Genomic DNA, 12,989 nt, shown 5'->3' with positions numbered 1-12,989 from the left:
GTTGAGATAAATGCAGACACACCCTGGTGGACTGAGGAAATCACACAAGCTCACATAAAGACCCAAGTCTTTGTTTCTGGTGTCACAGAAACACCTCACAGTAGGAGAAAGCAACTTGCATTTCTGAGTTGATGCTCTTGATCAACTTTTTTGCATGAGTCTGAGCATTTTGTGGGTGTCTGTACTGAATGGGGACAGTGTGATTTCCTTGGAATGTAGTTCCTCCTTTTGTAAAGAGCCAAGTTGGCAAACCTGGCTGCAAGCACAGTTTTAGCTCAATTCCCTCAAATAGTCCCAGCACTTAGACTTGCTACTCTATATTTTATGGTTATAACATCTATCCACCTGAATTCTTGTATTGAAATGCAGAGCATATTTTGGAAGCCTTTCCTGTCTTGTAAAGCTAACAGCCTTCCATACTGTGATAATTAAAGGAATGGCATGGGTCATAAAAATGAAAAAGATTAAAAGGCAGATATCCATGAGTAACCAAGACAGCATACAGATTTGATCTAAATGTTCACACAGCAATTATGAATGATCTTGATGCAGGACATTTCCTGCAGTTTAATTGTCATTTGCTGCTAATGGTTCTTAGGAGTCCCTGAGATAATAACTCTTCACAGCCAAACATTAATCTCTTTAAAAAAAAAAGTTCTCTATGTCAATAGATACAGATAGTAAAGTATATTATATATGATAACTGTGCCAAAATAGTGATTAGAAGGTATATTTTATTAGAATAGTACCAATGGATCTACTTGCCCACCAAATGACCAAGTTTCCTTTTAATGTCATAAAAAATATACTAATATCAGCATCTAAAACCCAAGAAGTCCCTGAATTCTTCCAAGGTGTGGCACAAATACCTAGGATACTAAGCAAAAGAAATTGTGCTGGCTCTGTTCTTTCCTCTGAAAGAGCTGGCAGGATGGTGTCAGGCAGTGGCTTTCTGCTTGGTGGGCACACATAAAGCATGCCACTGTGTGCCATGACTTCACCCTGCTCACTTAATGTGTCTCCAAGAGCCACAAGGCAAATTAGCAACCAAACTTACGGTCAAGGATTTCCAAAAGGCTGCTGATGCCTTGCTTGATACACAGCTTGTCAAGCTGAGATGTCATGGTCAAACTGTGTAGGGTCCCAGCAAGATCAGCACGTCTGTGTGACTGAACTGGGCTCACAGATTTGGAGAACTGGCCCAAAGGCTGGAATGAGACCCCCAGCTCTCCTTTACTCAGCCTGCTGGGAGTGGCTTATTCAGGGAAAGGAAAAACCAAGAAAAAGCTCTGCTGGTGCACTTGTGTCAGCACTGTACAGAGTTGCCTCCAAGTCATCTCCTTGCATCTAGGAATTTCTGTGGGGGGAACTGGTCTGGCCTGGCACAGTCCATTGGGCTGATAGTGTGTTGGGCTAATATTGTGCTTTGTCTACATGTATACTTAGGGCTGGAAAGCAGACTGCACTCCTTCCGTGCTCAAGCTGGCTCCACAACCTACAGTCACAATTGCATAATGCTGTGTTTGAGATAATCAGCCCTGCCAAACACAAACCATCTCTGTGCAAAGCTTTGGTGGTCTTTGCCCCAAGCGAAAATGTGGTGCAAACACTCAAAACAGCTACAAACAAAACTGAATTGGCTGTGTTTGTAAATTTGCTAGTGAAAGCAATGGGGTCTTTATTTATGCCCCAGCTTCATACATAACCTGATACCAAAGTTAATAACCTGATAGTCTACTTAACTTCGTAGCGGCTTTTTGATAATCAAACAGGAGCAATGTCAAGGATAGTGTTCATTTCCCATCTGTGTTTGGTTAGGAGGTTATGACCTTTCCTTTTCAATGCTGACCTCGCTTTTGTCACTGTAAGTTTATGTTATTGCAGTGCACTTTAAGTGATGCCCTACTTTCCCTTGGTTTAGAGAGGGAGCTAATGACGCTCATTGGCATGAGTGCTGCCTCGCTGCGAACCGGTGATTCATGATCGCCTTCCAAGGACCTTACGGAATTGGCCTTCATAAATCCCGAAATGGCCTGGGACCAGCCTTTCTGACATCCTGGCTCTCACCAGAGGCAACAGTGTCACAGCTGCAATCAGGAGAGTGGCTGATCTGCAGCAGCCTCAGCTCCCTTTTTTTGGCAGATGTCCCTCAGCAAGGGTCCCTCAGCCACAGATTTTATTTTGAAATATTGTGTTGACCTTCAGAAGATGCTGAAAAGCTCAATAGTTTGAAGAAGGAGTTCAGGGATGGCTGAGCAGTCTGAGTTTTTTCATGCTAATGGGATCTTTTTTTGTGCGCTTGTTTCTGAAAGGATTTTTCAGCTGGTTCATTTACTTTCTTTCAGCCTGTCCTCTCCCCTCATTTGAAGAGACCTGGGAAGCTTAAATGTGCAACTGTTGCTCTTCAGACGTTCTCATTTATACTGGGCCCAGAACAAGGTTTTGGACTTGTTCAGACCCTGGAATGCTTCCTTTAGAAATCTGGAGCCAGATAAGGAGTCTGTGAGATAAGCAAAGAGGCTGTTTCCAAACTTCAAGAGGGTATTTACCTTTCTCATTGGGGTGAAATGAGGACAATGAATCCATTCTTACAAAACACCTCCAAAACTCAAAAGGCTCAGTGCTGGTGTTTACTACAGACATAGCGCAGAAAGGCTGAGCTGTAGGATGGTGCCTGCCATTAAGGGGCTGATTTAAAACCATGGCCCTCATCCCTGCATGAACAGGCTGGCCAAAGGTCTAAAATGGGACTTGGGACTGGCTCTGCTGCTTTTGCCCCCTGCCCTCCCTCTGCAGCCCCTGCTTGCACCCTCCTGCCCTTTTGCCATGAGATCCAGCAATCCACCACACCAGGGCCATTCCTCACTCTCCTCCTCTTCCTGTCCTGGTGGGAAGATGCAGAGAGTGGAATGTGAGTCCTCCTGAGCAAAGCTGTCCTGATGCTTTGGAGCCAAGCCAGCTGGGAGAGGAGAGGGGACGGCGTGTGGTGCTGGAGGCTGCCTGTCAGCAGCAGGACCCGCGCCTGGCTCCATCCTGTCTGGGCACTGCAGAGGAGCTTGGGGGGAGCTGTGAGCCAGCCAGGACTGAGACGCTCTTACTGCTCTGTCTTCTCTCCCAGAACTCCAGCTCAGGTGAGATCCAGGGAGCATTCCGCACAAAATGCTGACACTGGTTAATCTAAGCACCTGAGAGTTTTGTGGCCAGTGAGTGTTAGCTTTTTAGATCTCTCTGTTGGACTTGTGCCCTAACCTCACTCTAAACCCCATTTGAGATGCCAAAGCAGCCTCTCTGGATTTTCCCCATAATATTAAGCTTGGTCTGTTTATCCAAAAGAAAAATAAAATGGCAGTGGTAAAATTGGAAATTGGTCTGTAAATGTATGTTTTTAATTTAGGACTTCACAGTGAAACAATTGCTTCTAAGCATGATGTTTTACTAAACAGTTGATATTTAATTCAATATTTTGGGCACTGAACAAAGGTCACTGTCATTTAGCAGGAACATTTTCTTTTACATCCTTGCTCCTACTAAAAATATTCAAATCGTATTACTTATTAGCACCATGTATGTTGTGTTCAGACAAAAAATATGGAGTTCTTATCATTAATAATTACTCACTTAAGCATTTTACATTTGAACAAGATACAGATGTTTGGGGTGAGGATGGACTGATCTCAACTCTTACACACCTTGCTTTCACACAAAGGTCTGGTTTTGGACCTAAGCTAGGTCAGGATAAGCTACATTCCTTCAGTGTGAAGCCATCATCTTTTCCAAGACTTGACTCCACTGTCTGTATGCAATCATTAGTGTCATTGATTCCTGTGATAGTTGAGCTGACTAAGGACTAGAGAACAGGGTGCTTAGGACAGGCTGAAAGACAGATCAGCGGCAATGACAGAATCTCAATACTACCTCATTTAAAATGTGCAATTGATGATAGAGGGTAAATACTGAGATGTAGAAGACATAACAGGAATAATAGGTGCGGAACAGTAAATCTTTAAAATCTTATATATTGTTAATGAAGATAATAATTACTCTTTACAGAAAGGCTGAATTAACCAACGCTGCATTTCTAAGTAACTAGCTAATGGACACAGGCATTATCTTTCCATAAGTCTTTGAAATCCCTATAAACCATGAGTAGTCAAATATTTGACTGATGGGCTTTTACCTCTGTTAACAGCATGTGATGGTGGTCTCAGTAAATAACTTTAGATTTCCCTCTTGCAGCTGGGAAAGGGGTACTTTCTTATTTTTAAGCCACCCCTTATTGCTACTTGCTGCTTCCTGAAAGGCTTTTTATATTGTGAAAACAATTCACCGGTTGTTACCTTATTTTTGTGCCCTGAAGGGGATTTTGGGTGCATGGACTCTGCTCAGATAAGCAGGGACCTCTCCCACTGCAGTCAAAGGAATTTTTAAGCCATTCCTGCTTACCTGCAGACAGAAGTTGGCTCAGCTTGTGTTTCACCTACAAGAAAATTGTGGCATTATTGGCATAAAAGAAGTTTTTTCAAAGTATGTTATTTGAAAACTTCTCAGTTTGAAAACAAACAAACAAAAACACAACTTGGCCCTCTTCAGGAAGCAGCAAAGTTGTCTCTGAGCTCTGCCCCAGAAGATTTTACCAGGGCAGCTTACCTCTGAAGAAAAACAAATACATACTTATTTTTGTAAACGTATTTTCAGAAGGAAGGAAAGAAAACTCCACAGAACAGGAAAAGAGGTCTTCTAACTGAAAATAACCACACAACGTGTTTTCCCTTTTTACAGCTCTGCATGAAAATCATAGGCTTCAGTCCTGCCATTAGAATGTCATTAATGATTTCTGTGATTTCATGTACACTTGTGCTGACTTTACTTAAGTCTGGCTCTCACCTCTCTCGACTTCTATTAGCATGTTCTGCATTCACAACACCTCCTCTCATGTAGCCTTCCATAGTCATCCAGGTAAAAAAAAGGTGACTTTTATTGGTTAGGTCTTTCTGAATAGAACCCGGAGGACAGAATCATCCCTTTCTCACAAATGGACATGCCTTGCAATCCCTCTCTTTTGTATACATAAGGTCAGGATAAAAAGGACAAAAATCAAATGTAATCTGATGGAAATAATAACTGAATTCTATGGGATTTAACGGAAGATAAAATGTAATGAGATTTTAACATGAAGTTCTGAAGCACAAACAGATTGAATATTAAATTTCATAGGATAATTCAGAAACTTACAGTAAGGTTCCCATGCTAGATTCAATAGGATTTTCCCATTGCGGAAATTTATGGTGGAGAGTTGACAAGGTCTTGAAAATGTCACTGGAGAGGACATTCGTAGAAAAGGAGCTATTCAATCCTCCGAGAAGGGAAAAGGACACAGTGAAATGTTGCCACCATGTCATGTACTCTGGTAATTTGTTTGTGAGGCCAGTGTTTGCAATACCAGGCAAAACAGACACTTGGGAATTTCAGATTCTGACTGCAATAGGCTTAATATACCCTAAATACTAGGAAATTAAGAAATCAAAGTAAAGCATAAAAACAGCACACATTTGCGTCCTCTGTTTTCAACTCTAGCATATTTTTCACTGAAGGTGATAGAATTTACACCCTGACTTTAACTAAAGGCACCTTCATCCTGGATAGGGAAACACCCCCATTTACTATTGGAAAGTGCTGCAAACACACAGTGATAAAACTCATTATCATGCAGCACTCCATCCTTGAGCATGTATAGGAAGGCAAAAGCAAAGTGTTCAAAGTTTTCCCTCATCAAAGTTTTCTTTTCCTTCATCAGAAGAGTCAAACAACAGTTAAGATAGTTTTCAATCATCTCCTGCAAGCAAAAATTGCATCTTCAAACATGAACAACATTTTCCACTCATCTAAATGGATGGTAAATACACTTTTAGGGTGAAATTTGGATTATTTTCTCTGATGCAGAAGTGCTTTATCACACAGGGAGCTCCACATTGGCTCACTGCTTACTGGAGCCTATTACTGTTTGTATTCTACCTACTCTTTAAAAGATTATTAATATTGCAATTATATATATATATATATTTTACTTCAGCTTTGGGCATTTGTAAGAATGATATCAAATACTGAGTATTAACAAGGAACATTTTCCCTCAGGAAAAATATTGGCCTCTAATCCAAAGAGCAAAAGCAATAAACCTAAAGAGTTTAAGGAAAGCAATATATAACATGTAAAATTAGTACTCCCTCTCTAGAAATAGACAGGAAAACTGAAAATAATTAAAGTAACTTATTTAACATTTTCAGTGACATCAGGAGAGGGCAATTAATCAACTTTTACCACTAATTCAACTACCAACACCTCTCATTGTCTTCAGCAAAGCTGCCTCACTCTCTTTTATCCTGCTTTCTCAGACCAAACAGAATCTGATCTATGTGGATGAGAAGACATATGAAAGTATATATAATACTGCCCATATAATAACACCCATAACAGATATCAGGATATAAAATAGCAATAGATAAAAGCATATATAATTCCCATAACTGAAATCCTAATACAATTTTGAATATGGAACAGTCTCAAAGATAGAGAGCAATCCAAGTCCGAGTTACCCCAGTGTGTATCTAAGACAAATGAAGCTTGTGAAATTATTTCAGTTTGCTCTTTTCTAGTCATACTTTGGGACAATCCACAGATTTGGGACTTTTCTCTGGGCCTACTTGGAATGCTGGGCTTACTTGGAAATTTGCTACTTTTATCCTCACAGGACCATCTGTGATGTGGGTGTGTAGAGGGGAGAAGCAAACCCCAATGTCTTAATTAATATCTCTGATGGTCCTAAAGTTCTGGTGATTTAGTTTGGGTCAACCAAACTAAAATCCAAAACACACTCTTATTTATGATACAGCTAAAGACAAACCAATAAAAAGTCATGTATTAGGCATTAACAATGGCACAATAGGTCTATTTCTACCAAGCTTGAAATCTCACTAGCTAGATTAGTTTCAAAACAAAGTAAAAGAAAGGTGAGATTCAGCATCCACCTCAAACAAACTAAAAATAAACAAACAAAAAAAGAAACATTAATTAAGAAACATTAAATAAGTAAGTTTGGAATTCTAAATGTAGATGATAATTGTTTTCATCTTGCTCATTAAACATGCTCAGAAAGGATTCGTTTCCACAAAATTTAGATGAACATAGATAGCTCCTACAGGACTGAACAACTTGTGCAACTATTAATGAGAAAAAAAATTTCTGTCCAAAAGATACATCAGCCTTCTATTAAAGTCAGAGAAGAGGAAATCCATTTTTCAAATATGGTGCAGACACACACAAAACTAGAGCTAAATCCAGTGTCCACAAAGAGTCAGTGGCAAAACTCCCAGGAATAGCCACGAGGTCACTGTCTTGCTCAGGGTTCTTACAAGAAAAGTGACACAACCACAAAAACAGGTAAAAAACCCCAGTTTCCCAAGACCCACATGCGTTGTTGGAGGCCTGAGTATTTGTGGTGGGTGATAAAGGGCTGGAATCCAGCTGAGGGCGGCTCTGCCAGATGTGGGCAGGGGTAGCAAAGCTGGGGCTGGGTGTGGACATCCCACAGCAGGGCCATGTGTCTCTCAGCCCTAACAAATGCTCCGTGTAATCAGTCCATTAGTCCAGGTTTCTCCCAGTCCCAGACAGTTGTTTAAAATGAGCATTAATTGAAGCAAACCAGAAACCTTAACACTGTATTTCATAAATAACTGTAACTTTACTGCCTAAATTCATGGTGGTCCAGCCTTGTTACTCTTGCAGGCAAAATACCTTTCTGAGTCTCCTCTCCTCTCGCCTCTGAAGGAGGGTCAGCCATGGCAGGTAGGTGCAAGGGCACGCCACAAGGTCACAAAGATACACACCCCAGACACCAGGAGGCAAGAGTGTCATATGTGCTATATTTTTGGTCACCTGCCCATATCTAAGCAGCTGAAAACCCCTCAGGTATTACATGCCATCCTCCTGCAGTAGGGCTACCACCTGGAGGCCACCTGCTGGCCTGCTCTTTCTAAAGAGAAGCAGAAAATTTTATGTGACTGTTCAGTCACAACCAAAGATATTATTCTAGCCGTTTTATAAAATAAATTATATATTTGGCAAATTTCATATCCTTATGCTGAAAGAAAATCTGGCTGAAGCAAAAAAACTTCCTGTGTGGGAAGTGAACAACTTACATAATATAAAATTGTCAATAAAAATTAATTACTCACTGCTTAAATCTAGATGTCTTTATAAGTGTGCCTCCTCAACTAACTGAGTCTGCTTGTAGAAGTGTAACTGAGAGGCCCCTGTGCTTCATCATCAACTCCAGCTATGCTATTTTGAAAATAAAAGACCTGTATCCTGTCCAAAAAATAAACTCTGGAGGTGACTTGCTGTGTTGCCATTTTGGATTACAAAAAAATACTCAGCCAACACACAGGGGAAGGCTTAATTCCAGCAAACACACACATAAACAGGAAACCTCTCTCCAGTCAGAAGGTATTTTTTCTTCGTACAATGGGGTTCAAAGATGTGTCATCATATAGTTTAAAACAATTGCTAAGGAACCTTACAATTTCCAATAGTTTAGGAATAGAGTTGGCTTCCACAGTTGAAAGTCTGTCTGAAATTGCATGGGAAGCACACAAACACTAACAAATATATGCTGGCTTAGACCAGTGCAGAAATTTTAATCAATAAGCATGTCAAGCTAGGGGACAGGGAGGGGAGGGAATCAATTTTCAGAAGGCAAATGGTAACAACTGTAGATTTAATCAAATTGCAGATGCAATCCCTTACTATTCTCAATACTTTTGAAAGAAAGTAGCTCCATGGCAAAGAATGAATTTCAATAAATGTCACATATTTAGGTTTATTGCTGAACTTTTAAATTTATCAAGCTAGGTCACTGATCCCTCACAGAAATGATAACCATACATGTCAAAAAGATTTTGATAGTGTTTGGCTGGATAAACATCAAAATGAAGGAACTGCAGTAAAGGAAAGCAACTTACATAAAAAATTGTTACTTCTGTATGACTATAGGAAAAAAGATATGCCACTGTGACCCTTCAATGGGAGGCTAAAGCTGCAAAGTACACAACGAAGGGGTTAGCTATCAAATGCCATGGTGATGGCCATGGTGTGAACACTTGGGCAAAATGAAAATCTTCTGAAAGCATTTGGCAATTTTCCTCCCACATGCATTTGCAATCAAATTTATCATTAATTCAGACAAGAACCTTTTGCTGCCTTCCATACAAAAGGACAATTGAATGTTAATTTTCTTGGGACAAGCAGAAGAATCTATCAGAGCTGTAGGATGCACAGAAAAAGCAGCATTTCATTTAAGAATTTTAAGCTTATTAAACTCCTCAGCATTGCAGAAAATCTTCTGTTATTGACAACTGCTTGAAAAATTGAATGTTCTGGAGCCCTTGCTTCCCTGGCGACCGGGGTGCTGGGAGGAGAGGCAGAGGAGAGGTTTCAGACCATTCACTGCTACTGTTGCACCACACGCACCCTTGTGCCTGGCTTATGTACACAGCCTCTCCTTAAAATACAAGCATTATAAAATTGTTAAAATTTGAGGGTTATAAGCCCCTCAAGTTATTTATCTCCACTAAAAAAAAAATCTATCTATTTTCCACTCTTATATTTGGTGTACTCAATTGCAACTAATTCAGTGAAAGTCCATCTGAGCCCAGAGGACTCTGTCACCATTCAGCCACATCAAGTGACTGAAAAAGATCACAGCGTGACTAAAAAGTCCCAGAACAGATCAAAAACCATGGCAATCTACTTGGGAACACTACTTGCTTCAAAGGAGTTATATCATGGACTAACGTGGTCTGATAACTTTACCTCTCTTTTCTTTCTCTAATGTTTAAAATTGGAGAAAGAAAAAAATACATTATCTTCTTGTACAACATCATAGTTTTCCTCAAGGCAAATAGCTTGGCAATTTGCTAGATTTGTTAATGCTAGAGGAAACAAGTTAGCACACATAGCATGTGTTTGAATGCCTTTGGAAATTAGATTGAAACACTGATTTGATTTCCTAAAAGGTATCTTAAACAAGGCAAGGTTAGAGATTTGGAGAGTAATGAGAATTTGTGTGACTTCAAACAGCTCTACATAAAACAGACCTGATATTCTGGGGGGAAAAAGGTCACCTAATTATTCGTTTCCTGAAGGCCCCGTCTATACTACATTTCCCCTGGGTAAGGAAACTGATTTAAAAATGGCTTCTGCTAACATGTTTGCCTCAGTGGCTATGTATGAGACAGAGATTTTTAAAGCCGCTGCCAAGAAAAACACATCATTTTTGTAAGAGAACAACAGAAACCTCCTTATCTTGGCTGTAGCAGAAAGATGCCACCCTCAGATGGAGCTCTTCATGGAGCTGTGGCCCTGCCTCCTTGGTGATGGCACGCTGCTTGGGCAGTGTGGCACAACCACCAGTGGTGCGTTGCACAGGCTTAATTACCAAATACAAAGGAAGCAAAATCACCAACTGTGGCCACAGCAGAGAAGATGCACAGGTTGATGGTTCATCTGAGGGTAACAGCCTAATGAAACATGAAGTTGTGCCACCAGCTCAAAGGACAGACAGCAAGAGAGCAACAGGGAGGTAGAAAGGTTGGACATAGGGGTTCCACAGGAGCCCACCACAAAGGTGGTGTTGCCACCCAAAATCTTAGCAAGGTGTGTCTGAAGCATCACACACTGCATGCACTCCTTCTGCTTTGCACCAAACAGATCCTTGTAACCCCCTACTGAATTTTGTGTTTCTGTAGTTTCAGATAATGCTGTTCAGCTACCCTATCCCTTTCTTGTTCAAGAAATGATGTGTAGTGCTGAGGGAGCCCAAGCAGGATTTCCATTACGCTAGATATTTCACAAACACAGATGGAGATGGAGGACCTCTCCTCGCTTTCTGCCTGAAGCAATAAAGTCTAGACACATGCCCACCACGAAGCAGTCGAAGCAGTCGTGGCACAAAGCAGATCACCCAGTGCTCTGTGGCTCCCACTGCTGCAGCTCTGCCTCTCTGGCTGCCCCAGCACAGCAGGCTGCCGGCATCAGGTTCCCTTTGTGGCTGTGAAGGCAAGACTGCTGCTCTTACACTGCAGCCAGCTGTGCCACTTAGGCTCTGGAGCTCTGGAAGCCAGAGTTGGGAGGCAGCAGGCTTTGAATTTCTCCTCTGAATTGAAAAAATACAGAGCAGACATTTGCAGACCATGGAAGAAGAGGAGTAGACGGGTTGCCCCCTTTGATTGCACTGGACAAGCAAGAAGAGGTTTCAGGTCATCAGCTAAGGTACGAGAAAACCATAAATGCAGGAGAATCAGGATGGGAAAGGCAGTACTAGGAAGACAGCATTTGCTACTCAGTTTTGCTTTCATGAGCTTTTCATTGAACCTCTGCTGAATTTTGGCTTTCTGGCCACCTTGCCCTGACTCAGTGAGCTCCCCTCCATCTATGGCTGCACTGTCATCTACACTTGAGCAAATAACACGTCTGTGAACCCCTCCCCAGCCACAATATGTGCACTTTAGCTTACCAATAAAGAACTGCTATGCAGTGGTTGGCCTCTGAAGAGAAGGGGAAAAAAAAAGAAAAAGGAGGAAAAAAGGGGAAAAAAGAATAAAAAGGAACAAAAAAGAAAAAAAGGGGGGAAAAAAGAGAAAATCCTTATATGATAATAAAGACAATTCATTCCCTGTCCACCAAAAAGGCACAGAAGTTCACTCTCTTCTCTAAATAGCGAGATGATTTTTTTACAAAATATCCCAGTTTCCAAATGATTCAGTTTGTATTAGAAGACAGAAAAAGAATCATGCAGTGCTGAAGAAGGATTAGGGCACAAAGAACAAGCGATACAGTCATTCTCCAAGTTACTTTGTTTTCAACGTGCAGCTCCTGCCAAAGGCTAGCTTTTTGCTCTTGCAGTGTGTGATCTGTAAACATTTAACCAGCTCTCTGAGAAACATGTGAGACACTTTATCTTGCCTGATTATGAATCCAAACCTCTCAGATCTAAAATAAAAAGACAACAAAAAAGAGACACCATCCTCTTTTTGCAGCTGGACAATGAAAAAAGCACCTGTGGGATGAAAGCAAATGAACTATCACACAGGGCATAGGTTCTTCAGGAAAAGCATGCACTGCAGCTTGAATAAACCTCCTGCAGGTTACAAACGCAGTTTGTTAAACAACACTGCTATTTGATTATTAATCCCTATTGATGTATGTGCAAAACTTCCAATTTCTAAGGAGCGCATTCAGTTTTATAAACCCTAAGACCACATAATTTAATGCTGACATGGAAACAGTGGTGGAATGCCATTATATGAGCCCTTTGCGATTTGTTTACCGTTCGAAGCAAATTCTGCTTTTAAAAATGGGAAAAATAAACCCCAAACAAACCCCAACAACAGCAACAACACAAAAAGGCCATACCGCAAGGAAAACTGAGAACGCCGTGCAACCATAAAGTACACATCCCCAACTTGGGGAATCCCGCAGGCTCACCCTGCGCCTCTCGGAAGGCGGTCGGACCGGCCACCACAAACGCGGAGCCGCCGTCTCCGAGTTGGAAGTTCCAGACTGCCCTGCCGGACACTGCCCCGCGGCGCTCCTGCCGAGCGGGAAGGGGCGGGAGGGGCAGCGGCTCCGGCTGCGGCCAAGGGCGCTGCCACAGCATCCCGGCGAGCGCTGCCTGCCCTGCCCTGCCCTGCCCGCCGCGGCAGCGCTCCCGCGTCCCGGCGCCCTGCGGAGCCGGGCCGGGGCAGGGGCCAGCCCGCAGCTCCGCACGGCTATCACCAGCCCCGCACGGCCACCACCTGCCCCGCACGGCCACCACCTGCCCCGCACGGCTATCACCAGCCCCGCACGGCCATCACCAGCCCCGCACGGCTATCACCAGCCCCGCACGGCTATCACCAGCCCCGCACGGCTATCACCAGCCCCTCACTGCTATCAC

The 12,989-nt window shown here is 42.2% G+C and overlaps 1 protein-coding gene across 1 annotated transcript in view; it reads right to left on the bottom strand.

Moving 5' to 3' along the window:
- Positions 1 to 12,710, bottom strand: part of MET (MET proto-oncogene, receptor tyrosine kinase) — an 86,825-nt gene extending 74,115 nt beyond the window's left edge. Inside the window, 2 exon segments of the mRNA XM_058023294.1 lie at positions 12,467 to 12,638; positions 12,640 to 12,710. Coding sequence (XP_057879277.1) covers positions 12,467 to 12,638; positions 12,640 to 12,710 — 243 coding nt within the window.
- Between the last annotated feature and the right edge of the window lie 279 nt (positions 12,711 to 12,989).

This window comes from Melospiza georgiana, chromosome 4, assembly GCF_028018845.1.
Source record: "Melospiza georgiana isolate bMelGeo1 chromosome 4, bMelGeo1.pri, whole genome shotgun sequence".
Lineage (NCBI taxonomy): Eukaryota > Metazoa > Chordata > Aves > Passeriformes > Passerellidae > Melospiza > Melospiza georgiana.
This window is presented reverse-complemented; position numbering and strand designations above follow the sequence as displayed.